At 32.6% G+C, this 25,780-nt stretch overlaps 1 protein-coding gene across 1 annotated transcript in view; it reads left to right on the top strand.

Annotated features, from left to right (window-relative positions):
- Positions 1–25,780, top strand: part of LOC124360155 (apolipophorins-like) — a 139,154-nt gene that overhangs the window by 30,866 nt on the left and 82,508 nt on the right. The window contains exons 9-18 of the mRNA XM_046813521.1: positions 4,189–4,341; positions 6,249–6,396; positions 6,827–7,110; positions 8,735–8,923; positions 12,306–12,479; positions 15,508–15,695; positions 16,205–16,462; positions 17,492–17,685; positions 17,814–17,966; positions 18,237–18,473. Of these exons, the coding sequence (XP_046669477.1) occupies positions 4,189–4,341; positions 6,249–6,396; positions 6,827–7,110; positions 8,735–8,923; positions 12,306–12,479; positions 15,508–15,695; positions 16,205–16,462; positions 17,492–17,685; positions 17,814–17,966; positions 18,237–18,473 (1,978 nt within the window). The remainder of the gene's footprint in view (positions 1–4,188; positions 4,342–6,248; positions 6,397–6,826; positions 7,111–8,734; positions 8,924–12,305; positions 12,480–15,507; positions 15,696–16,204; positions 16,463–17,491; positions 17,686–17,813; positions 17,967–18,236; positions 18,474–25,780) is intronic.

Raw genomic sequence — 25,780 nt, 5'->3', positions numbered from 1 at the left:
ACCCTCGTCACATGTCAGCTGGTGTGGCTGTCGTCTTCAAACAGGAATTTGGCCAGCCTAAACTATCACATTGCCTAACACGCCATCTGGCTCTACAAGATAATGCAAACAGTGCAACAGTGTATAGTCTTATAACTAAGGATAAATATAATGGCAAACCAAGTAAACAGGACTATGACACTGCTTTTTCTGACCTGTCTCAAAATTTTAAAAGGAGGGATCTGAAGCACTTGATATGCTCCCCAATGGGCTGCGTACGTGATAGGGTCAGTTTGACACTCTTTCTAGACAATGTAATAAAATTTCAACAATGCACAGGAGCCACTGTTACCATTGTCTCATATTTTCAAAAATCATTTCGATCACTAAGGAATGGTTTATCTCATGAAGATTTTAACAGGAAACTGAAGAACCTTATTGAGGAGAAAAGACTGCTCCCACCTTACCAGCTCTTAACCACCCATCAGAAATCATCAATCTTGAGTCACATCAACCAGCAGCAGTGAGGTCTCCAGTGAGTTTGGTGACGCTATCCAGGAATCAGCAAGAATCACAGGATCGGGCTAGTGATGTGTTTGTGGCACCGGGCGACCTCACATTTTCTGAGGCGCTAAAGCAGAGTAATGGTGTTTGTGGTGAATCATTAAATCAGGCAGTACCTGCCTCAGTTTGCTCTTTGAATGCTACACCTCAAAAAAACTGTCTTCCTCCTGTGCACAGGAGCGTCACCTAGGTAGTAGTTACAATTTAAATTATGTTTCAGACAGTAATTACAATAATCCATGTACTGTCATTAAAGATAAGCCATGTGACTTTGGAAGCTTTGTAAGCAATAGCACATTTGGGTTGTTCCATCAAAATATTAGAGGATTACAATCATCCTTAGAATCTTTAGAAATTACGTTGAGTGAAATAAACCCTAATATAGTAATTTTAACTGAGCATAAAATGACCAAGATGATGCTTCAAAGGTTAAATATTAATGGTTATGTCTTAAACTCTAGCTATGCAAGAGAAAGCTGCAGAGGAGGAGGTGTAGTAATTTTATCCAAAACAAGTGTGATTTGGAAAGAAATCAAAATTCCAGACATTGGATATTTATTGAAGGATGAAATATTTGAATTTTGCATGGTTGAAATAAAAAATATTTTTCTCGATAAACAGTCTAAATTATTAGTGGTGGGCTTGTACAGAAATCCCATAACAAAAAATGAACCAGAATTTTTAAAAAGTATGGAAGTTTTATTAGAACATGTAGACAAAAGATATAAGCACATCTTAATAGCGGGGGATATAAACATTGATATGATGGGACAATCCAACAGTGCATTGAAACTGAACAACTTGTTAGTTTCTAATGGAATGTGCTTTTAGTAAAATTTCCAACTAGAATTACGGAGTCATCAGCCACAACTATAGACAACATTTTCACCAACATTAATATGAATTTTATCAAACTAATCGGAATTAATACTCAACTCTCAGACCATGATGGGCAGTTCTTAGCATTATTACATACCCCTATTAAACATAAAAGTAAAATTACTGTTCATCCCAATGAATCCATTCAAATGTATACTAGAAAGTTCTCAGATTTAAACACACATTCATTTTTGTATTCATTGCAACAAGAATCATGGACAGACTTATATTTAGCTCCTGTTACTTCAAAATATGATGTTTTTCATAGTATTTTATTGTTCTACTTTAACCTCCATTTTCCTAAAACCTTAAGTCGAAAACAGTTGAATAAAAATATGTGGTTAACAGATGAGCTCAGATTAGAAAAGCTAGAAATTATTGAATTAAGTAGCCTAGCTAGAGAACTTCAAAGCCCACTTGTTTATAGTGAGGTAAAATCAAGAAACAAATTATTTAAGACAAATATTCTGCATCAAAAGAAACAATATCTTAATAGTCAGTTGGAAAAGTCTGTGAATGTTAATGCCACTGTCTGGAGGATGATTAATAGGGAAGTTGGTGAAAACAACAATAGTAATAAAAATATAGAGCTTAAGGTTAGAAATCAACTTTGTACAGACCCTGGTAACTTAAGCGAATTTATAAACAGATATTTCTCAGATCTAGTAGATAAATCTATACTGCCTAATTTGTCAAGCTCCACAGGACCTTCAGTTCAACAACAACCTATTTGTAATTTTTCTAGATTTAGACTAGAGCCAGTCACAGAAGAAGATATAGAGAAAATTATGATCAGTCTAAAAAACAAGCTTAGTGCTGGATATGACGACATTCCTGTTGTTCTCATTAAGAAAGCCAGGAAATCGCTAATAAAACCTATCACTCACTTAATAAATTCTTCTTTTATTTCAGGAATATTTCCAGAAAAATTGAAAATTGCAAAGATTAAACCTCTATTTAAAAAAGGGAACAGAACCCACGTAGAAAATTATCGTCCCATTGCTTTGCTTCCATCAATCTCCAAAATCTTTGAACGTGCTTTTTACAATCAATTTTAAATTTATTTGGAAAAAAACAATATAATTAACAGCAATCAACATGGTTTCCAAAAGGGAAAATCTGTTTTAACCGCAGCCACAGAATTTCTTGAATCAGTTATTGACTCCATAGATAATCATGAAAAGGTAATTGGAGTTTTCATGGATCTGAGCAAAGCTTTTGATTCAATTTCTCATGTTTTGTTGTTGTCTAAATTAAAACAAATTGGCGTAGAAGGTAAAGCTTTTGAATGGTTAAATTCATATCTGAATAATAGAAAACAATTTGTCGAATTGGAATATTTCTCCCACAACAAAGGGACAATGCATAAACAACTTTACAAATCCTCGATTTCAGATGTGAAGCATGGGGTTCCTCAAGGTTCCATACTGGGACCTTTACTTTTCATTTGTTATATCAATGATGTACCTAAAATCAGGCAACCTGGAAAACTTTGTTTTTATGCCGACGACGCAAACCTAAAAATTTCTGCACCTTCAATAAAGGGAGTGGAGGAGTCATCCAGCACTAACTTATCACTTTTGGCCCAATTTTTTGAAGCAAATAAATTACTTTTGAATGTTGATAAGACAAACTTTATAGTATTTAACCACAAACAAATGAAAAAAATAATCAAGCCAACAGTAGGCCTAACAATAAATAAAGATAGCCATATTTTCCAAGTAGCAAATTCAAAATTTTTAGGATTATCGATTGACGAGAACCTGGACTGGAGCTCTCACATTGAAAGTGTTCTTGCAAGGGCAGCTTCAGGCATTTATGCTTTAAATAGATTAAGAAATTTTTGTGATGTCAAAACTCTAAGAATAGTCTATTTTTCTTATATTCATTCCGTTATTTCCTTTGGGATTTCAATATATGGTGCCACAACAGTTAGAAATTTAGACTCAATTTTAAAAATCCAAAAGAGAGCAGTAAGATCAATTTTTAAACTTAAACCAGGCACATCGTCAAAAGAACATTTTATTTCATTAGGTATAATGACCGTGTATGGTATGTATATTTATGAAACAATATTATCGGTAAAGCTCAGATTTTCCAATTTGCCACAGCTTGGTACACTTCACCAATACAATACCAGGCATCAAAATGACCTTGCCATTCCCACACATCATTTAGAATTTTTCCGCAAAAAACCTCAATATATGGGCACAATATTTTATAATAAATTACCTCAATATTTAAAGTCAGAAAATGTTTTATCAACTTTCAAATCAAAATTAAAATATTTTCTCATTGACAAGGCTCTTTATAGTTTTAACGAATTTTAAATACAGAACATGTCAAATTATATAGTTAATAATAATACTTTAGATGTATAAATGTATAAGTGCTATTGATGACACCATTCAGTGTACAATGTTGTGCCAATGAATAAAGAAATTTTGATTTGATTTGATCTATCGTAAAACTTTCTTGTTATAAGGAATTCATTTCTTTTCATATTTTTTTTTTTCCTTTTTCTGAAGAATATTGTTATAAACTGAGGAACATATCTGATGGAGGGGAGATAGGAAATTTAAAAAATTATTTAAAAAAAGGAGAAATATCTCTGATGACATTAAAAGATGAAAAGGAGAGAAAACCCTGTCTCCTTTAGCCTCTTTCCACCACAGTAAGTAAACTAAAACTCCTTTGGCTGGTTCTTGTACAGAAGAAATAAAATAATAATAGATTTCATTTTAATATTGGTTGTTGTTACCACAGATTATTGCCAGCCTGAAGGGATTACGCAACACTCGTCACCTGACTGCCGAGATCGCTCAACAAATCAGCCAATGTGCAGCTGACAGATCAGCCAGGTCTAGAGTGCGTGTTGCTGCTCTTGAAGCTTTCCATGCTGACGCTAACAAACCAGTTGTAAGTTAAGATTAATTTATTGTATAAGACAACCATGGCAAAATACTCAGTTTATTTCTGTTATTGTATTTTAGTAAGTAGGTAAGTGTGTTTGTTAGATATTTTAAAAAGTACGTAACCAGTGGTTTTGTGGTGTTTACCACTTTTATTTTGTTGGCCAGTGATCGGGCAAGCAGCTATGCCGATCCTTTTTTTCTGTTCTCGGCCACGGCTGGTCTTGTCTTTTGCGATGGTTAGGTTGTTAACCTCATTGCTATATCATCTGTTTTGATTACTAGTGATTACATGTTGCTCTTTTGATTAGCAAGAGGATTTTATCTCTCTATTCTCCATCATCGGTCTCTGGGTGAAGACATCAAATACCTCCGTGGACAGAGATTTGTTTCATTCTTTAAACCTGGCTGCCCCGCTCCCTATAGCTCCCGCAGTGTTCTTTAAGTCCTTGCCCTCCAGAAAAAGGTCCACATACCTCGTAGTTTATTATAGGGCCCAGTGTACACTTCCAAATTCTGTGACAACGATGCTTAAGGCAACCCCCATTGTTGCAGTTTTAATTAAAATTATAATAAATTATATGTATGAACAATTGAAATAAAGGTTTTCATTTTAATTGTATCTATAGATTTTCATAACTTTAGTTTAGTACTTTTAACCCTTTGGCGTCAGTGGTATTTGACTCAGGCTGCCTGTGAGTAGATGCGCAGGACAAACCTGGCTGGTCAGAAGGATTTTTCTCAAATCACACTCTCCATGCACTGTTCCAGTTAAATTCATGGAGTTAACTTATTATTTAGTAGGCGTTTTCTAGTCAAAAACTTAATTATCAATTTTGAAAGTATCAAATTTTATAAGACTGTTTATCAAACTAAAAGTACTAAAACATATCATTACAATAATAATAAGCACAGAAAAAGTTCTTAAATAGATCAAGTAAATAGTTTTGGAAACTTTTAATTACCTTAACTTCATTAATTTAATTTGTTTGGTACATATGACTGAAATTTTCAGTATCATATTTTAGTAATTTATTACTGATTGAAGTTATTTACACACCAAACCCAAAACCATTGTAACAAATAAATGAGTTTATGTAAGCAAAAAATAATAATTTCAGTGTATTTTTTTTTTAGAAAATTTGACTCTTTAGTACGTGTACTGTGCAAATAAAGGAAACTACTGTCACGCATGTTAACGGAAATCCTAGTAAGCCAGAATAGACTCTGTCCCCCTCCCTGACCCCAAAGTTTAAATTTATGTAATATTAATTTTACTTTATTTAAAAAAGTAGGATCTCTTAATTTACCAAAGTTTTTACTCCTTATAAAAAAGCTCTTTTTTACATATAGGTAATTAATTATCTATATACAGAGTGTAAATTAAGTCATGATATGACTGGATATATTTGGATTGAGATATTGATGTAAAATCTATACCATAGCTATTACAAAAATCTTTTTTGGAAGTAAAAATATTTCCCCCTCCCTTTTTCAAATATCCCAGCTTTTCCCTTTATGTAGTATCTGCCTTTAAAATGACATGTCACAAGATAGGAGTTGGAATTTTAAAATTTAAATTGACCCTCCTCTATCCTCCTTTGAGAAAGGGAGGGAACTATTTGTATTCTTCAAAAAGTCCAAAAAGTAATTTAATGGGTATGTTGAAGATATTAAATTGATATCTCAATCCGTTTGGGACGTATCCCGGTGTATCAGGACTTAATTATAATTAACTTAAACAGGACTATATATATATATATATATATATATATATATATATATATATATATATATATATATATAGTTTATATATATATATATAAACATTATTTAGTTATTTATGATAATATAATTTTGTTTTTGAATAATTATTTTGGTTTGTAAAATCGATATTTTTTCTTATGATTTCAGTTCACTCAAACAGCTACTATAATTTTGTATAATGTCGAAGAAGACTCTGAGCTACGAATTCAAGCCTACTTGGCCTTAGTCGCAAACCCTACTCCTAAAGTTGCAGACATAGTGAAGGAACTAATCGACAAGGAACCTGTCAATCAAGGTATGAGTATATATTAATAAGTAATTAATATAAGTAATAATAAGTAATTTTTCAAATATTGTGTCTGGTACACAGAGAGTCCAACATTGGACTATTGGATAGTGTGGGGAAGTAGTGAAATAAAGAATTGGTATTGGACGTTAAGAGGGGTTGGTTCAGAAGGAAGTAAATGTAGTTATGTACATTATTGTTTAGTTGAATGCGTAATGTGCGTGGTACTGTATGAAGGTACAGGATGAATGGCTAGTCTATTACATCCCAGGGTGGTGATAATCTAAGAATGGTACTGAGCATACTGGGTTAATGGCAGACAAAAATTAAAAATTGAAAAGAATATAATTGAGAATGCCTCTGAATTGGATGTATTCTTTACAGTTTTAAATTTATATTTACGTATTACTATTAATAATTTTCTAAATGTATTTTTCAGTTGGCAGCTTCATTGTTTCTCATTTGCGTAACATCCGAGCTTCAACCAATCCTGAAAAAGAAGCAGCCAAACAACTTTTCGGTAATATAATAAGCAAGAAGAAGTTTCCCTTTGACCAGCGCAAGTTCTCCAAAAACCTTGAATTGTCTTACAGCCTTGATGCGCTGAATGTAGGAGCAGTCGGGGAAATGAACCGAATCTTCTCACAAAAATCTTTCATTCCCAGATCTGTGTCACTGAACTTGACAACACAACTCTTCGGCCATTCCGTCAACTTAGCTGAGGTTAGTTAAATCTTATTCAGTAATATCAGAAATATAAAAATCTTTTACTTGAATGTTTTGGTCATTGATTTAGTTTGCCATTACAACAGCAGTTAATTTGAATATTAATTTCTTTTCATTTAAGAAAAGAAAAATGGACTCATATTTTCTGCCTCATCATAACATCATACAATTATATTTGGAGGATTGTTCCTAAGTTTCTCAAAAATATAGATAAGTGAAATAAAGCAAGCATCCTTCAGTTCTCTATACTGCAGTGACATTATTGGAAGAATTATGTACACATGAAGTGAAACTTCCAGAGATTCATCAATCAAAATGGAGAAACTCCTTAGTACCTTCTTTTTCTTTAAGGGAGTTCACTAAAAAACAATGGCATATTTTTATTGGTCATATTGTTTATGGGAAAACAGTCGAAACCCACTTCTAAATTTTTATGGACCTCCCTGGAAAGAAAGGCAGCCCTACCATTTTCTGGCTAGTCTTGCCATTATTACACAAGCATTGATTTTAAACAACGTGATGATTAATGTTTAAAAATCTTTTCTTGTCTAAAAACATTTTTCAACGCGTTTGTTGCCCTCAGTTTTAGTAATTATACATAATTAGGTACTTTTGTTGTCTGAACATTCATTTGATTTATCTTCTTAGTTCCAGCCCTTGCTTTGAAATGAAGAACAAGGACTGAAATAGAATCTTGAAATAACATTGATTTATGAATACTTCTTGGTTTCAAATGGATATCTCACTCATCACGCTTTCCTTGGATTTTACACCCTTGCTAATACTGCAAAGCTGTAAACGAGATGAAATTTAATGGTTTAAAGACACTTTTTAAAGCATTAGACTTATTTTTACAGTTTTTAAAATCATTTAAAATAAACGTCTCATCTTAACAGGTTGTAATGCGAAATAATTGATAAGGAAACAAAAAAATATATTCTTCCTTTCATGCAATGCTATATTTGAACCATGTATCCTCCTTTATCTTGATACTTATTAAGACAAAGTTTAAAAAAAACCATCTTTGAAAAATTTGAATGTTGTTTGTTTATTCAAAAACTGATCTTCAAGTTTTAGTTGATTAATTCTAGATACAGCTGACATGTATGCTAATGCAACTTCTCTGCTTTACTATTTGATGTAATAGTGTTCACTGCACTGGTTTGGAAACAGTGTTTATGAGTGTCTAGAAGTAACATAATATGTTCATTTGCTCCAACCATGTTCCGTCTCTTAGTAACAAAGACAAACAATGACTTTTCAACAGATGCTTCATTATCCATTATTCATTATATTTACATAGTAAAACTAAAATATCCCCCTCCCTGGCAATAACTACCATTGCTTAAAGATAGCCTTTCTGATAAAATTATCTTACAATAATAATTACTTACCAGTTACTTTATATAATGAATTTAGCACAAATAACTATTATATCTTTATATAAAATTTCATAATATACTAACTTATAAAATAATCAACTTAAAACAGTACTGCAATGCTATGATAAATGCAGTTCAACTTGCAGACAAATCTTTACTTTAACAATACTATTTTTGCTTAATAAATAGATCATTGGTTAACTGTTGTATGATATACATAATATTGTCTGTTTTTTCAGTTTGGACTGAGAACAGAAAATCTTGAATGGCACCTTGAAAAATATTTTGGTCGTAAAGGAATATTGAGATCTAAGGGAAAAGAGATCATTGATGACTTTGCGGATGAGGCTGAGACAGTTGTAAATAAGACTTTGGAACGAAACAAAAGATCCATCAACAAACAACAAACATTTGATGCAATTGACAAGGTAAGGAATAAAATAAAAGAATTGAGGAATTGTACAAATAGTTTATAACATATATAAAGTGAATTATTTATAAACTTTATTTATAAAGGGGACCCCCCCCAAATTTCAAGACGTATTAAAAAATAAAGCATGGAGCAGGAGAAAAAAGGAGAGTTATCATTACTCTTGTCTCTTGATTAAATTGATTGATGTGACCGTTGTTAAAAATATAATTGAACTTTCGTTTAAATCATAAAGTATCAAACGATACTTTTGGGCTCGGCCTTTCGGATAGTGTAGTGTAATCACGGTATTTCTATAGGGCGCGGTCACGTGACATCGCAAAGTAACCTGAACCGTACCACGGCGAACAGTTTAAATTAGCGACCACTTCGTTCAAATTCGTCTTGGGGACATAAAATGACTGCTTAGAATTAAGTTACGACGTTGATTTTAGGTCTCATTAAACTGTAAACATGTATATAATTATTGAAAAAAATATAAAAAATCACTTTCGGTCAGAAAATACAGTTGAAAAACTCTACTGATTAGAACTTCAACTAATTTGGACTTCAGTGATTGAGGTAAACGTGGTGTTTTCGATTAAGTTAGGACGACGATTTTTGTTATCATTAAACATTATCATGTACATTGTACCTATATAATTATCGAGAAAAAAATCACTTCCGGTCGGTAAATACCGAAGAAAAGCTCTCTACAGATTCAAGTTTTGAAGATTTTGGATTTCAGTGGTTGAGGTAAAATTGGTACTTAGAATTATGTTATGACGGTGATTTTAGGTGATTCAACGCCGAGTAATACATATATAATTATCGAGAAAAAAAACAACAATTAAATCACTTCCGGTCGGAAAATACCAAGGAAAAGCTCTCCTGATTCAGATTTTGACGATTTTGGATTTCACTGGTTGAGTCACTGAGATAAAAGTGGTACTTAGAATTATGTTAGAACATTGGATTTTAGGTATGAATTGAACGCCGACTAATACCTATATAATTATAGAAGAAAAATTGAAAAAATCACTTCCGGTCGGATGATATACCAGAAAAAACTCTACTGATAAGAAGTTTTGACTACTTTGGATTTCACTGACTGAGGTATTATTTCATATTCCGATCGGAAGTGATTATTTCTGTTTTTTTTTCTCGATAATTATATATTTATTAGTCGGCGTTGGATTAATCTCTAAAATCAATGTCCTAACATAATTATAAGTACTACTTTTACCTCAACCACTCAACCAGTGAAATCCAAAATCGTCAAAATTTGAATCAGTAGAGAGCTTTTCTTCGGTATTTACCGACCGGAAGTGATTTTTTTCTTGATAATTATATAGGTAGTCGAGTACAGTTTAACCCTAGAGCTGGCAATGGTGTCACTCTGTACTGGCGGCTCTATTTTAACAGCCTCGCAGACGTTTCTTATAATGTATTACATTTCATAACTGTTAGTCCAAATATAAACTATTATATGTCAATGTATTCACAACTATATGGAGAGCATTATAATAACAATATCTTTTTGTTTCCATGGAAACACATTTTTATTTTTTTTACAAAATGTAAGAAAAATGTTTTTTGGACATTCTTTTTGTAAATATTCCGTTGTGTAACTGCTTAGCAATAAGCTTTACATCAAATCCGTAAATTTATAACTTATTCGAAAGTTTATCCTGATTCCAAAAATATATAATTATTGTAACTTTTACCTCAAAACGTATGTGTTACAGGGCTTTGTATGAAAAAGCACCCATATTTACTTATTTTCAAAAATGCGTACATTTCTAAATACATATTATTGTTTGTGGGTAAACATAATCTCTTAACTGCATTTATACTTATATATAAGTATGACAGTTAACAAAAATAAAATAAAATAATAAATTTTAATCTTACCTTATTTACATATGTACAATGTATACAAACTTTCGTTTCTCACTCAGCGTCACTAGATCCCGCCCTGCGAGCTCTCTAAGATCATTTGATCGGTCTCTAAAGTTTTCGCCCATACTGAACAACTAAAACTATAACTTAAGAAAGCTAAAAAAACAATAATAACAACACCAAATACTATTGGATTCGTAAACTCAAACACAAAACCCGGCACTTGTTTACAGTTTCACAACAATGTGGTTGACCCGTACTACGTTCACGTCAGCTATAAAAAAAAAACGATGTTTTACGGTAAACAAAGAAGACAATAATGGAAGTAAGAACAGTAAATCGGTACTATAGTTATTGCTTTTCCAGAATATATAAAATAAAAATCATTTATATGACCTTAATTGCCTACAATTTCAATAACTGTACATGTCTACTTTGGCGACGAATATTCGTTTTGCCAAATCGGATGGGCCTTTGGCGACGAAAATTCGTTTCATGCCAGCTCTAGAGATAATGATAATAAAAATCGTCGTCCTAACGCAATCAAAAATACCATGTTTACCTCAATAACCGAAGTCCGAAGTAGTTGAAGTTCTAATCATTAAAGTTTTTCAGGTGTATTTTATTTCCGACCGAAAGTGAATTTTTCCGATACTTATATACTCGTCTAAGTGTAATGATACATAAAATCGACATTATAACTCATTCATAAATACCTCAATCAGTGAAATCGAAAGTAGCCGAACTTCTAGTCAGTAGAGTTTTTCTGGTTCATTTTCCGACCGTTAGTTTGATCTGTACCCGAGCAACGCTCGAAAATTGCCCTCCTTTTCTAAAGGGCTTTCGGCCGTCAGTGGCCCAATGTCCCCGAAGGGGTATTTAATTTTCTCCACAGAATATAGTTGTGTCAATTATACGCTTGAGTGAAGCTCTGTTTTGTTCTTTTTCTTTCTTATCCAGTGAATCCAACATCACATTGGTGCCTTTTACTCGGGCAGAATCGAACTTCGTAAAGTTTCTGTAGCTATACAAGAAAATTTGTGGTACTGTACTAGATTTGGTGTGAGAGTTGAATTTGCCTATTACATCTTTCCACTTTCTATATGGCGTAGTTACTAAAGCTCCATATTTTTGTTATTTACCTTTTACCAGTGAATTCATTGGCAAATAACACACAAAAGTCCCCCAGATCCCCTGGTTTCGGACCCCCCCCTGAACTTAATTTCTGGTTATGCTACTGAAACTTAGTAAATAGCAGGGACTGAAATAACTACAAATTATTCAATCTGATAAATTTAGTTCTTTCTATGATACAGTATTTTGTACGGATCAAAATCACTCTTTCAAGTTGGTGAAGTATTGGATAATTTTTGCCAATCTTCAGTTCATTAGCTGGGTGCACATTTTTCAAAACTAAGCTGGATTGATTTTTTGTAAAAGTGCTTGTAAACATAATTAATTTTTGTATCCAACAGGACTTAAAAAGTATTCAATTTCAGATTCATCTTGGCCCAGATTATGAGGATCGTCACACAAACCTTGACTTTTCATTAAAACTCTTTGGATCCGATATTGCTTGGATAAATTACCATGACGAGTTTGACTTTCAAGACGTGAAAAAGAAACTGAACAGTAAAATGGATGAATCTCTGGAAAACTCCAAAAACATTAATGTAAGTAGTAAAGGTAATCCATTATCCAACTATGTTTCTATTTCTTAGCTTTCTTTACATATAATGCTTGTAAATATTGTACAATTTAAGAGAAAGCCAGTTGTAAAGAATTTAAATTCTAGTTTCTAATATTTTTCTAAAAAAGTTTGAAAAAAAACTAGAGTTTATAGTTTTAGTTAATCTAGCATTAAAAACTTAATCATAATTATGTTATAAGCATGATGAATATTATGAAAATATATTTTGTTGATCTTTGTTGGAACATGTGTTATCACATCTACAGAAGATTTTAAAATTCTTCTTCCGTCATAATTGTGAATTCCTTCTTTAGGTGACAGTAACTCTTATCTTGGTGTCTGCTGCAGAGCGATGATTTCTTATGCCATTTGTGAACCAATGGTCTGTGCAATTCTAAAAACACTAAAATTTAAACATGACTTACTGTTAAAGAGTTTCTTAATGGCATTATTATATATATTGTTCATGTTGCTGAAGCCCCTCTTGCAATCAGTTGAACCAGAAATGCCCCTAACTTTGTTTAGATGTTCATGATGCCAGTGTTTTTCCAAACTTTTGATTTGCCGTAAAACAAATAATGACAAAAAACCGTAATAGTTTTTTTTAGGTAAAACGTCTTAAGTATAAAGAGAAAGGTATGCACGCTTCACAATTTTGCACAAAAACAATTATTTCATTATGTTTTTTTCAATATTTCTCCGTGTACCTCAAGGGTACATAACAAAAATAATTTACCTTAAAAATTAAGCAATCATGCGCCTGTCGGCTACACAATAGTCCAAGGTATTTATTTAAGCACAGGATCGAATTTAACAAACCACCAAGACAGGCACACAATAAAAACAAAATAATAAAAAGCATAGCAACGTGTACCCCATCGGGCGCATGACGCACTTACAAATGTCCGGTGTGTACTGGATTCTGTACACGATGGTAGTTGTGAAAGTCAACTTGTATCTGATAGCAAACACGTCGTCGTAAACATGTTAAAATACACATTTTCATCTCCTATGAAATATAATTTGTGTTTTTAACTTCACTCTATTGAGAATAAAGGCCTATACTAATATCCACTCCATTTCGATTTTGCAGTTCTAGCAAAGCAAAATGGTCACTGTACAGGTGGTTGGTTTGAGCAATAAAGTATGTTGATTGAAAAATAACCTCTGTCGACTCAAGATGAGCCTCCTCCCTGAACTCATTTATTTGATTAATACAATTCTGTTACAGCTTCTAAAATCCTTTCATCAGTCTTGTGTACTTTTGACTGTGTTCAACATTTTTTTTCTTAGCGATAATCTAGTCTGGTCTATTTCAACTATAACAACAAACATGCCATCAGTCATGAGACAAAGAAATGTGCTATTTTTTTAAAGGTTCCCAAATGAGTAAACTTATTTTACATCCTAATTTATCTTCTTTGGGGTCAATGTAAGGAAATGCCGCCTTCGTCATATTCTGCATGTTCTCTGTCCAAATACCAGGCCACTGAGTATTAATTTGTCATTAGGGTTCGTCATTTATATCAACGGGGTCACTGGTTAAATTTCAGGTTTGTGATTCAGATATTCCAGGAACAGACTTTGATTCAATAGTTACATTTAATCTTTTTTTCAGACAATCCAGATTCACAGAACTGGATTAGATTTAGTCTTTATTAAGGACATTAATCAATTTGGTTACAGTTATGGTTTAGGTAACTCCATCACATAAAAAACTATAATTTAATATTGGTTTTGACTCAAAAAAAGTATAAACATTGTTTTAATACATTTACTGTAACATATAAGTATCCAAACCACCTCTTCTAACATTATGAAGTACACTCACTATTCAGTATGCTTACCGCTTCATACAGCTTCAACATGGCAGCATTGTGTCCCATCTTCAAAACTCTTACCGGAGCAGTAAAATTTTGCACTAGAGTGCAATCTCCGCTCCATCTCCACTACACCAATGTATATTTGTTTAACTCATTAATTAGGCTGTGACATGATTTCAATTTTAAGAATATAATTTATTAGTTAATTTTGTTTCTAAATAAAATCTAATATGTTTTGTTACATAAGTTAAAAGTAAGTCATTTTATTAATTAAGATCTATTTTATTTCATAGTTTGTAAAATACATTTTGATAAAATTGTTCACTCAAATAACCCATGGTAAAAAAAGAAGTACTAAACACTCTAATATGTTTTATTTGAGAGAACAATGTTGAGAGTAGATCCTAATTAATCAATAATGGATTAACAAATAATATCTGAAATTAGGTAGAGAGGTTTTCTGTCACACATTTAGTAAAAAATCATATATAGTTTTTCTATAAGAGCTCGGGGGCGCTTTCGAGCTCGATAGCATAGAACAGCAGCATTTGAACGCCTCCCTTCTCAAGCTGGGATCAAATTCATTAACAATCTCCCTGAAACACTAAATTTAGAAACAAATAAAAAAAATTTTTAAACCCAATTAAAAAACTACCTGGTGTCTTGTGCTTTTTACTCAGTTGGCGAGTTCATGGAGCACACTTGGGATTGATATTCGCGGCGGTGTTGCAATCCTGGGGGTTGATCCCACGAATTATGAATTTTGTTTTTTTATGTGTATGAATGTGTGCCTGCGTGCAACTGTATGGAAAGTTGGGTGAATGGATTTAGTTTTTAAGATAAATACTGTAAAACATTTGTATTATTGACTATTACAATACAATGTAATATTGTACATTGTCAACACAATAAAATATATTCTATTCTATTCTATTTATGATGTTAGTACACACAATTTATATACCTCATTCCACTCACATCTTTAAATCTTATAAAAGTTATAGCCATTAATCATTAGCTGATTGTTATCTATATTTGATTCATTACTTCCAATATTCATTTAAACCTTATCATTTAACTTCAGTCCTTCTAACCTAATCGTTACTTTTCAGAAATATTTTAAGAACTAAAGTTTTAGATTATTTTGTCAACATTGATATGAATAACTTATGAAACTTCATATTTTAGATCGACTATAAGAAAGCAAGGACATTCTTGGATGCAGGACTTACATATCCAACTGGACTTGGATTTGGATTGAAAATCAAAGCAAATGGTAACTATGCAGCGAACATAAAGGTCAATGGTAAAGCTGATTTGAAAGCAATCATGAACAACCCAAAAAACACACATGTTGCCTTCCAGTTTGTGCCAAGGTAAGTAAACACAACGTATAAGATAATGAAATATAATATAATCTTAATATTTATTAGTACCAGCCAAACAAAACAGCTCAATTAAAAATCTATATCTTCTAAATTTTGAAGTTCACGTACCGTCAGAATATTGATAACACAATTATAATCTTGAGATATTTCGGTCTCGCTTTGAAAAACCACATTCAGTAAATAGATGTTAAACTGAAAGAACAGAAAACTTTGTGCCAAGAAACATACAAACCTAAATTTAAATGTGTCATTTCTAATATTATTGTAAACAAATATAATTGGTCTAGAAAAGCTACATGCATCAATAGACAAGCACATCATATGTTGTACTCTAGGATCTGAAAATGTCATTTTAATTAAATAAGTTCTATAGAGATAATTTGATTTAGAGGCAATATTGTATAAAATCTGCAAATAGATAACTGAAAAACTCTAAAGTTTTAATTGCAATTAAACTTTCAATCACAACAGTTACTTGACAATTTTTAATTTTCCAGTGTGAGTCTGGAGCTGGCCTCCACCTTGTTGGTCGATGCTGATGTTTTTAAATGTGGTATGAAAGTCTCTGCCAATCTCCATTCCTCCACTGGGACAGATCTGACAGTGAAGGTACTTGATGGATACGGAGTAGATGTCAAGCTTGGCTTGCCCGTCAAGAAACAGGAAATACTGAACTTCCACTCTGACGTTTTCAGTATCTTCAGAGAGAAGACACGTTCTGAAGAAGAAACACCTGTTAAATTCAATGTTAGGAGGTAATGGAAATACTGAGAGTGATTTTTCCAAAATGTTAAAACTGTGTTGAGAGTGGTGTATTTAAATTTATAAAACATACATTGTTCTCTATATTTCTTCTTTGAAGGTATATTGAGTGAGACGTAGATTTTAACATGAAGACTCTTGTTCATCCTACCCTGACCTTAACAAGTTAACTAAGATGTTCATTTAGGATTGTTAACACCTATATCAAAACTTATTTTTCAATAGAGTAAAAATGATACTCAGAGATCTTAGTGGGGCTAGTTTTATCTCTGGAAAGTAAAACAGTAACTTTTACTTGATGAATAAGTGTTTAAAAAAACTCTTCAAAGTTGATTCTTTCTTTTCCTTAAAGTATGTCTCTATGTACACATGTGCATATGTGTTAATCAATTTTGGCAACAATTTTCCACACTGAATTGCTTTAGATTTGTTAATCAGCCAATCCTAAAAAGGATTTGTTTCTAAACATGTCAGTTTTGGGAACTTTTGATTTGAGTATGGTTTTTGAGAAAGAGTTTTGTATTTTTTAAATATATTAAGTGCTTGTAATTTAAATAGTTCTTGAGAAAGTTTAATCTAAATTTTATAGTAGCAAAATTAGCAGTTAAGATGAACTTTATATACATGTGACTTGTGGTCACAGTAGTTTCAGGGAAGAATAACCATTGTTGACATAAATATTTCATTGTGTTATATCTCCAACAACTGCTCCTGTTTCCCAATCATAGGAAGCCCAGTACTGATTACTGACATGTACTCATATAATTGAGAATTTCTCTAGTCATGTTGCATTTCTAAGTTACAAATTGAATTATTTTATTCTACCCATAACTTCACCCAACTGAATCTCATAATGCAGCTTTTATGTTTTTGTGCTTAGCTCAGCTTTACCACATATTTTACCGGCCATATAAAATATTCTGTAAGAGATGTTTCCTACATTTACTAATAGAGTTAGTCATTTAAAATTTTTCATGGAATTGTTACTTGACATTGCCTTTAACCCTGCACTGGTATTATAGGGAGGATCACGGTGGATGTTTTGACCAGCTAAACACCTTGACTGGACTGACAGTCTGTGGAGAAGTCAGTGTGCCCCTGGATGGATTCAAAGTGCTCAGTCCTGCCTATGGACCTAGCAAGGCTTCCCTCCGCATTGAAAAGGAGGATGAATCACTTACTGCTTATCACTTCAGAGCCTTCTATGACAATAAACGTAGGAATAGTGTCTAGTAACCTTTAAACATAGTTCTGAAATATTAAAATGCTCTTTGTTTATTCTTTACACTGATATCAGCATTTATCTAAATCATTAACTTTTTTAAAGTTACAAATATTTTGCAGAGCCTGATAAATTATCCCTGGAGGTGCTTTTGGATACTCCCAACTCGAAGACAGATCGAAAGTTTCTTCTGACCGCCAAAGGTAGCATGAAACCCCAGAAACAACTCCTTATTGTTATGGAATCTCCTTTAACTGTTCCCACAACCTTTGAAGGTAAGATATCCTCCAGTATACAATTAATTGCATTAAATGTCAATGTAACACAAAGCTGTGTTTGTAGTTTCTAAGATTGAAATTACTTACTAATAGCTAATTAGATTGCATTTAAAGTTAAATTGGTGATTGAAATCCATTATGTAATGTACATCACCAGACAATACTTTAAACAACTTTCCAGATGGAATGTAACAGCTTACTGGTAGTGTTGAACAAAATAGATCAGCAGTTGCAAATTTTTATACATGAGTGTTTTTCTTTTTTTAGCTGTGGTCATTGATACTGAATTGGAGCAAGCTATAGCTGCTAAGTTGACTTCCGATACGGCAGCATACTTCATCAAGATTGGTGCCCACATTTCTGGTGACATAAATCGCAGGAAGTATGAACCTATTCTTGAATACAAATTTCCAGAAACAGCAGCATTGTCTGATAAAGGATGGATTGGACGAAAAGGAGTAAAGGGAGGAAGGCAGCAGCAACAGTCAGCTGTAGGAATTTCAGGTTAGTCAAAATATATTGAAGTTATAAGCTCTGATGTTGCTCATAAGTGTACATGTTATTTAATTTGACTTTGATGATAACTTTAATTGTTCTCATTCAATACCACTATGTGTGTATGTATATATATATATATATATATATATATATATATATATATATATATATATAATAAAAATAAAATATTAACAATTTAGTTGTTTTTGAGTTATACATTCATATCAAGAAAATAGACAATACATTTGGTTTTACATTAGACATACATACATACATTTATTTTATTTATTTATTTATTTTATTTTATTTTCATGCTATAAAACAGGAAATACACCCAATTACATTATAGCAGTACAAACAAATCAAAATGTTAAATAAGTGGTTTGAGTCCAAGTCCCATATCCATTGTATCACTGGAATATTTATAAGCAAAATAACTATAAATACATATTATTCTAAACGTTACATAGGCACTATAAATAAATAAACAATAAATAATACACATTCTGATAAATAACAAATACAGTATATGGTAATGACAATATCAGGAAATTAGTTTAATAAATTAATGGAATTTTAATTAATGGCTCGTCAACCCAAACATCTCCAACAGCTCATTGTATGGAACTAAATACGTGTAAACATTAAAACACTTGAAGTATAAATATCTAAAAAATTTCTTTTGCACTCTTTCAAGCATATCATTATAAATTAAATGTATAGGATTCCATACAATGGCGGCGCTTTCAAGTCTCGATCTGACCAAGGATGTGTACAACACCATAAAAGACCCAATGTTTCTAAAATTCGCACCTTGTCTCATAATAAAGCGCATCATTCTACTCGCAGCATTCACGCAAGTTTCTATATGAGTACTGAACGATAATTCGTTATCAATTGTAACGCCCAAGTCTTTAACTAAATTGACTCTTGTAATTGACTGTCCATTTAAATTGTAGTTGTGTATTATGGAACTATTTGATTTGGTAAAAGACATTACATGGCACTTTGCGATATTAAAATTCATTTTATTTTGGCTAGCCCATTTATACACATTATCCAGATCAGCTTGTAGTATTTCAGCGTCCCTTATTAAAGAAATGTAATAAAAAAGTTTTAAATCGTCGGCAAATAACAAAGACTTTACTGTTTTAACGTGGTCACACAAATCGTTAATCATAATTAAGAATAAACAAGGACCTAAATTTGACCCTTGAGGTACCCCAGATTGCACCAAGAAATTAGATGACAAATAACCCTTATAACATACAAACTGTTTTCGGTTTATTAAATAAGAATGAAAAAAATGTATTAAGTTACTTGACAATCCATAATGGTGCAGTTTTTTCAATAAAATCAAGTGGTCCACTGTGTCGAATGCCTTGGACAGATCAAGATATATTGCATCAGTCTGGGTCAACGAGTCCAACCCCAAGGAGACGTAATCCGTAAAATTTAATAGGTTTGTGTTAATTGAGCGTCCAGGCAAGAAACCATGTTGATTAGGAGATACGTATTTACTAAAATAGTTAAATAAATATTTGTAAATAATGCTTTCAAATATTTTAGCAGGTGTTGACAAAACGGCTACAGGTCTATGATTTTGTATTTGGTATTCCTTCCCGCTTTTAAAAATAGGCGTTACTTTAGTCAATTTCCATTTTTCAGGAAAAGTGCTTGATTTTAAACTTAAATTGTATAAAAATTTTAACGGTTTGATTAAAATATCTTCACAGCCTTTGAATATGTACTGAGGTAATAAATCAGGTCCTGAAGTAGTTTTAGATTTCAACTTTTTAATAGCCAATTTAACATCCTGGTTGGTGACCTGGTCCAGAATCAGACAATCGCCACCCATCATGGGGGTTTCTTTCATTGCCATCTCCATAGTTGGTTCCACTTGGTAATCATTATACACCAAGCTAAAATAGTCTTTAAAACCATCAACAATCAAACTACCATTATTTAATTGAACACCATTATTTTCCATCACAAATAAAGTTTTATTGGCTGACTTTTTATTCTTTATAAATTTCCAAAACTGTTTACTATCTCCAACAATATTATTTTCAGCTTCATGAATAAAGTTATCATAAGCAACTTGTATGTCTTTCTTAATTATTGACCTTAAATTTTTAAATCTAATATAGTACTCTTGATCATGAAATGTTTTATATTTTTTGTGAAATTTGTCTTTTAGTTTTAAATTTGAAATAATATTTTTAGTAAACCAGAAAGGGAACTTCGACAATTTAGACTTTTTACGAGGACAAGTTTCATTAATAATCCCGTACACTTTATCATAAAAATATTCTAACGCATCGTTAACATCATGTATACTATAAAGTTGAGACCAATCAATTTCTGCCAAACTACGATATAACTGAAGGAAGTCTGTCTTGTGATAACAATAACCTGTTTGGTCAGGAGACCTTGACTTGCACAATTGTTGAGTAGCGATAACAGACCTCACCTCTATCGCTGGATGATAAGGATCTTCAGCCACAAGCGGATCCAAACATCGAGTCACTTCGGTATTACTTATATTTGAAATGATCAAATCTAAAGTTTTATTTTGAAAATTTAAAACTCCATTCTTCAAACTTAAGCTCTGAGTATTTAAAAACACATTTAATTCTTTGCATAAGATATCTCCTTGTTGTAAATTATAATTCATTCCAAATATTTGCAAATTGAAATCTCCTACGATTAAAACATAAGAACTATTATTAATGAATTTATTAATTTGTAAACTTTCATAAAAAGCTTGATACGTTGTTAATGAAGCTCTAGGCCGAATATAAACAACACATAGATATAACGATTTACCTGTAATGCTATACAGTTTTAACCATATATTTTCACAGTTCGGTATGTTACACTCTAGGTTATGAATTCTGTTGCACACAATATTGGAATTTACAGCTAATAAAACACCTCCTCCACTAGATAACCCAGTTGCACCCAAATCTCTGTCCTTTCTAAACACATTATACGTATCTGGGAACAATTCACTGGTATGAACATCAGATTGTAAATTAGTTTCTGTTAAAGCTAGGATATCGTGGTTACTAGCCATAAAATTATTTAAAAATAAATTAATTTTTGTTCTGAGGCCTCTTACATTTTGATAATAAATATTCAAGTTGTTAGAATTACTCAATGCGTATCATTGGAGCACTAATAATTCAAACATAATTAAATAGCATAACATAAGTTAATAATAACAAGTGTTTCAACAAATTATAAATAGATAAATATATAAATGCTCTATTGTAATAGATAAATGAACTCAGAATAACTAACAAAGTAATAGTTTGCATAAATAACTATAAATATACACACATACATACCCATACATCAGTGGCGTAATACATACCCCCGCAACCCCGCAATGCGAAATGCGGGGGGGCGCGGCGTGTCAAGGGGCGCCACACGAAGGAATGAAAAAAATAAAAAAAATTTATACCGATTTTACCAAATTTCTTAAGGTTGAATATCACTATTTTCATTGTAATTCCTTATAATTTTTTTTGTATAAATGAGCTAGCGAGGAATATCGTAGGCCTATTATCATTTCTTGTTTTAGTTTAAAACGCCTTCAAAACTAAAGCAGGCAAACTATTTGCTGAACCGCCACGGAAGTGTATTTTAAGGCGCTTTAGGACCGTGTGTGAGCGTGGGGGTGTGCGTGCGTGTACTGCCTTGTTTTCATGTTGCGACTTGAATACTCCCCTCCCTCCCTCCACACTACCAAGTACCAATTATTGTTAGGTAGTTCCTTCACAGTATACTGTGGTTCCTTGTCACTCAGTCATATATCATTACTCGTTACGTTTACTGCATTTTCGAAAGTTGTGATTTATTCAGTAGCCTACAACTGTGGTGGCGGTGAAAAGTGTTTGCAAACTACACCTCTTACAGGAAACTTATATTATGGGACGATGTACTAGAAAAACTAAATCAATAATTAAACAAAAATTGTCTAAAAAACCTAGTGGTGCAGAATACCGAAAAGCGGAAGAAGGAGGAGGAAGAAAAAGCAAAAAAACACCAAAAAATTGATCTATTTTTTAAATCTGACATATCTCTTAGTAAAAACAAAGACAGTGTAAGGAAACAAATAACTTCCGGTTTAATTTGTGAGTGTAGTGAAATAAGTTCTGACCTACCTACCATCGAGACAGAAAATGGAACATCTACTCAGACCCCACCTGAATTCACAATAACGAAACCAGACGTGAGTCTAGACGTTAAGATAAATAATGATAGCTGTAGCTGTACCGTAGACATTGATAAAAACTGTGTTTTGCATATTGATACTAATGAAATCAGTCAACAACGTGGTGTTTTTAAAACTGACATTGGGGCTCTACACTAATGACGGAGTATCCCTCTTAAAAGAAGAAGATAAAACTTTCATTTTGGAATTCTGAACCATGTAGGCCCACAGGGCCTTTTCCTAAAGACTCGACAAACAATAGATCTTTTAGCAGTGATTTTTATTACAAAATTGCCAAAACGGGCCAAAAAAACTAGAACGGTTTTGGCTTTGTTATTCACCTTTATTAAAATGGCGTATACTGTGAACCTTGTTGGTTGTTCGCTGACAGAACTGAACCCTAAATTTAAAGATGCTTGGTGTAAAGGTCTAATAAATGATTGGCAAGGTTTAAGCAAAAAAATTAAAGAACATGAAACATCTCGTATACACTTAAATTCATGTTTAGCATATAGTACCGTAAAAAATAGCCAAGATGCAAAATCACTTATTCAAAAGTATGAACCTGAGTATTGTGAGATTCTCAAAAGACTTTTAGATGTAGTAATAACTATGGCTACTTGTAACTTAGCGTTCAGAGGGCATCGGAATGAAAAATATTGAAACAGTGGACACTACTTCTGGAAACTTTTTGAATATTATAGATTTGTTGTCACGATACGATCCTCTTCTAAAAAGTCACTTAGAAAAACGATCAAAGCAAAGTTAAGTATTTGTCTCCCAAAATCCAAAATGAAATGATCATGTTTGCGTCACAGCATGTTCTGGATGAAGTTTGTAAGTGAAATCCAAGCAGCTCCTTTCTTCTCTCTGGTATTAGACACCACTCAAGACGTCTCAAAAACTGATCAACTATCGATAGTAATACGACATGTGGCAGTCCAAAACTACGAAAAACTTGAAATTAAAGAATCATTCTTAGGGTTTCATAGCTCTTACAGGCCAAAATTCGGAAAAAATTACTAACGAGTGTTTGTAATTTTTTTTTTGGAAGAAGAAAACAACATTAAAATTGAAAAGTGTAGAGGCCAGGGTATATGACGGGGCAGCCGTTAATGAGTGGAAACTATTCTGGAATCCAATCTAGAATAAAGCAAAAGTCGCCAAATGCAGAGTACGTGCATTGTGCCTCGCATAATTTAAATTTGGTACTCAATGACTCAGTTACTGACATAACAGAAATGATTTTATTTTACGATTTGGTCAATCAAATTACGTGTTTTTCGCGAAAGCCTGCCAAGATGGCAAGCTTTGAGAGAGAAATCTATGGAGCAAAGGGGGTCTATACTTAGCAAGGACACTCAAAAGATTGTGTCCGACCCGTTGGTCATCTAGGTACGATTGTTTACTGGCCATAAAGTGTAACTTTGTTTCTGTCTTAAAGCTGTTTGACGAATATTATTCTGACTTCTAAAAAGAATAAAGAGGTTTTAGAGGCAACTGGACTCAATAAAAACAAATGACGTGTTTTCAATTTGTATGATGCTTACTTTCCAAAGTAAGGTTTTAGAGAGAATTAATATTACATCTAAAACACTACAAAAAGAGGATGTATCAATTGACGAAGCTACAGCCCTTCTTGGAAAGAGTATGACTGAACTAAAGAGAGCAAGAAATGAGTTTGAAGGTGTTGTTAAAGAAGCTGAAACGCTAGCCAGGGATGGAATATTGAGTCTTCTCTGCCGACTAAACGATGTAAAAAAGTAAAAAACTTTTTTGACGAACTGACCAACGATGTTGAATTTTCTAATCCATTGCAAGAATTCAAAGTAAAAGTATTTTTACAGGAGCTTGGATATAGTTTATTGCTCAAATCTCCAGACGTTTTGAGAGCATGGTCAGGATTAACGATCAGTTCATCTTTTTAAACTCCAAAGTACCTCACAGAGAAAAGTGATGATGAACTAATTTTTTTCAGCCAGGAAGTTTTGTGAGAAGTATGAGGAAGATGTTTCACACGGGTTGGAGACACAAATAGTGTGTGTTTCAGAAACATTGTTTCGGATGAAATAAAAACAAGAGGATTGAAAAAAGAGTTAAGGATTTAGCCTCATATTTAATGATAGAAAACGTGACTTTGTCAAGCAGCCTTCCTGATGTCTGCACAGCGATGATGATGTTCTTGACTCTCCCAGTTACGTCAGCGTCAGCGGAAAGGTTCGTAATCACCAAAATATCATAAAAAACCCGTACTAACTAAAATTAATTTTTGTGTTAAGAAGAGTTTATTATACCCTTTAATTATATACTTGTATTATAACCTGAAAATGGCATTATATGTTAACAACATAGTTTTTTAATCTTATATAAATTTTCAGGTCATTTTCTAAACTCAAGCTCATAAAGAATTATTTGAGAAACACTATGACCAATACCAGGCTGAGCGCTTTGGGAGTCTTGAGCATAGAACATGAACGGGCTCGTAGGATCAACTTGAAGATGTTAGCTGAAAAATATTTCAGTTTTAAGAAGAGGAGAGGGTTTAAATAAATGGAAATAATTAAACATGTCTACAATTTTTTCTATTTTTATTTTAATGTTTGAGATAGTTTCATTAATAAATAATTATGATGAATAATTCATTTTAAAAGTTTTCTTTTCCTTTTTGATCTTTTTACAAAATGTATAAAAATAAACATTGCCACAGCACGGGACTATCAACTATTTACACACAAATTTAAAGCCACTCTTAAAAAGTAAAGGTTTGTTTTCTATTACAATTTACCGTAAGTAGAGTGAAACATCATGAGAATAAAGGTAGACCAGGGGAAGTAGGCTATAATTATAACGATGCGTGTAGGTCAGTAGGAGGAAGGGGGGGGGGTGTTAGGAGCCGACAGGAGGGCGCGCATTTCAGTACGCTGCGGGGGGGGCGCGACTCTGTCTAGTTACGCCACTGCCATACATACATACATACATACACATACATACATACATATACACATGCATACATACACACATACTCGTATACGTACGTGCATATTCTAAAACAGGTAAACAGACTATGATTAAATAGCAAATAGACTCTGAA

This window comes from Homalodisca vitripennis, chromosome 1 (genome assembly GCF_021130785.1).
Source record: "Homalodisca vitripennis isolate AUS2020 chromosome 1, UT_GWSS_2.1, whole genome shotgun sequence".
In the NCBI taxonomy this organism is placed as follows: domain Eukaryota; kingdom Metazoa; phylum Arthropoda; class Insecta; order Hemiptera; family Cicadellidae; genus Homalodisca; species Homalodisca vitripennis.
Note: the sequence above shows the minus strand (reverse complement) of the source record. Positions and strands in the feature narration are given on the sequence as shown.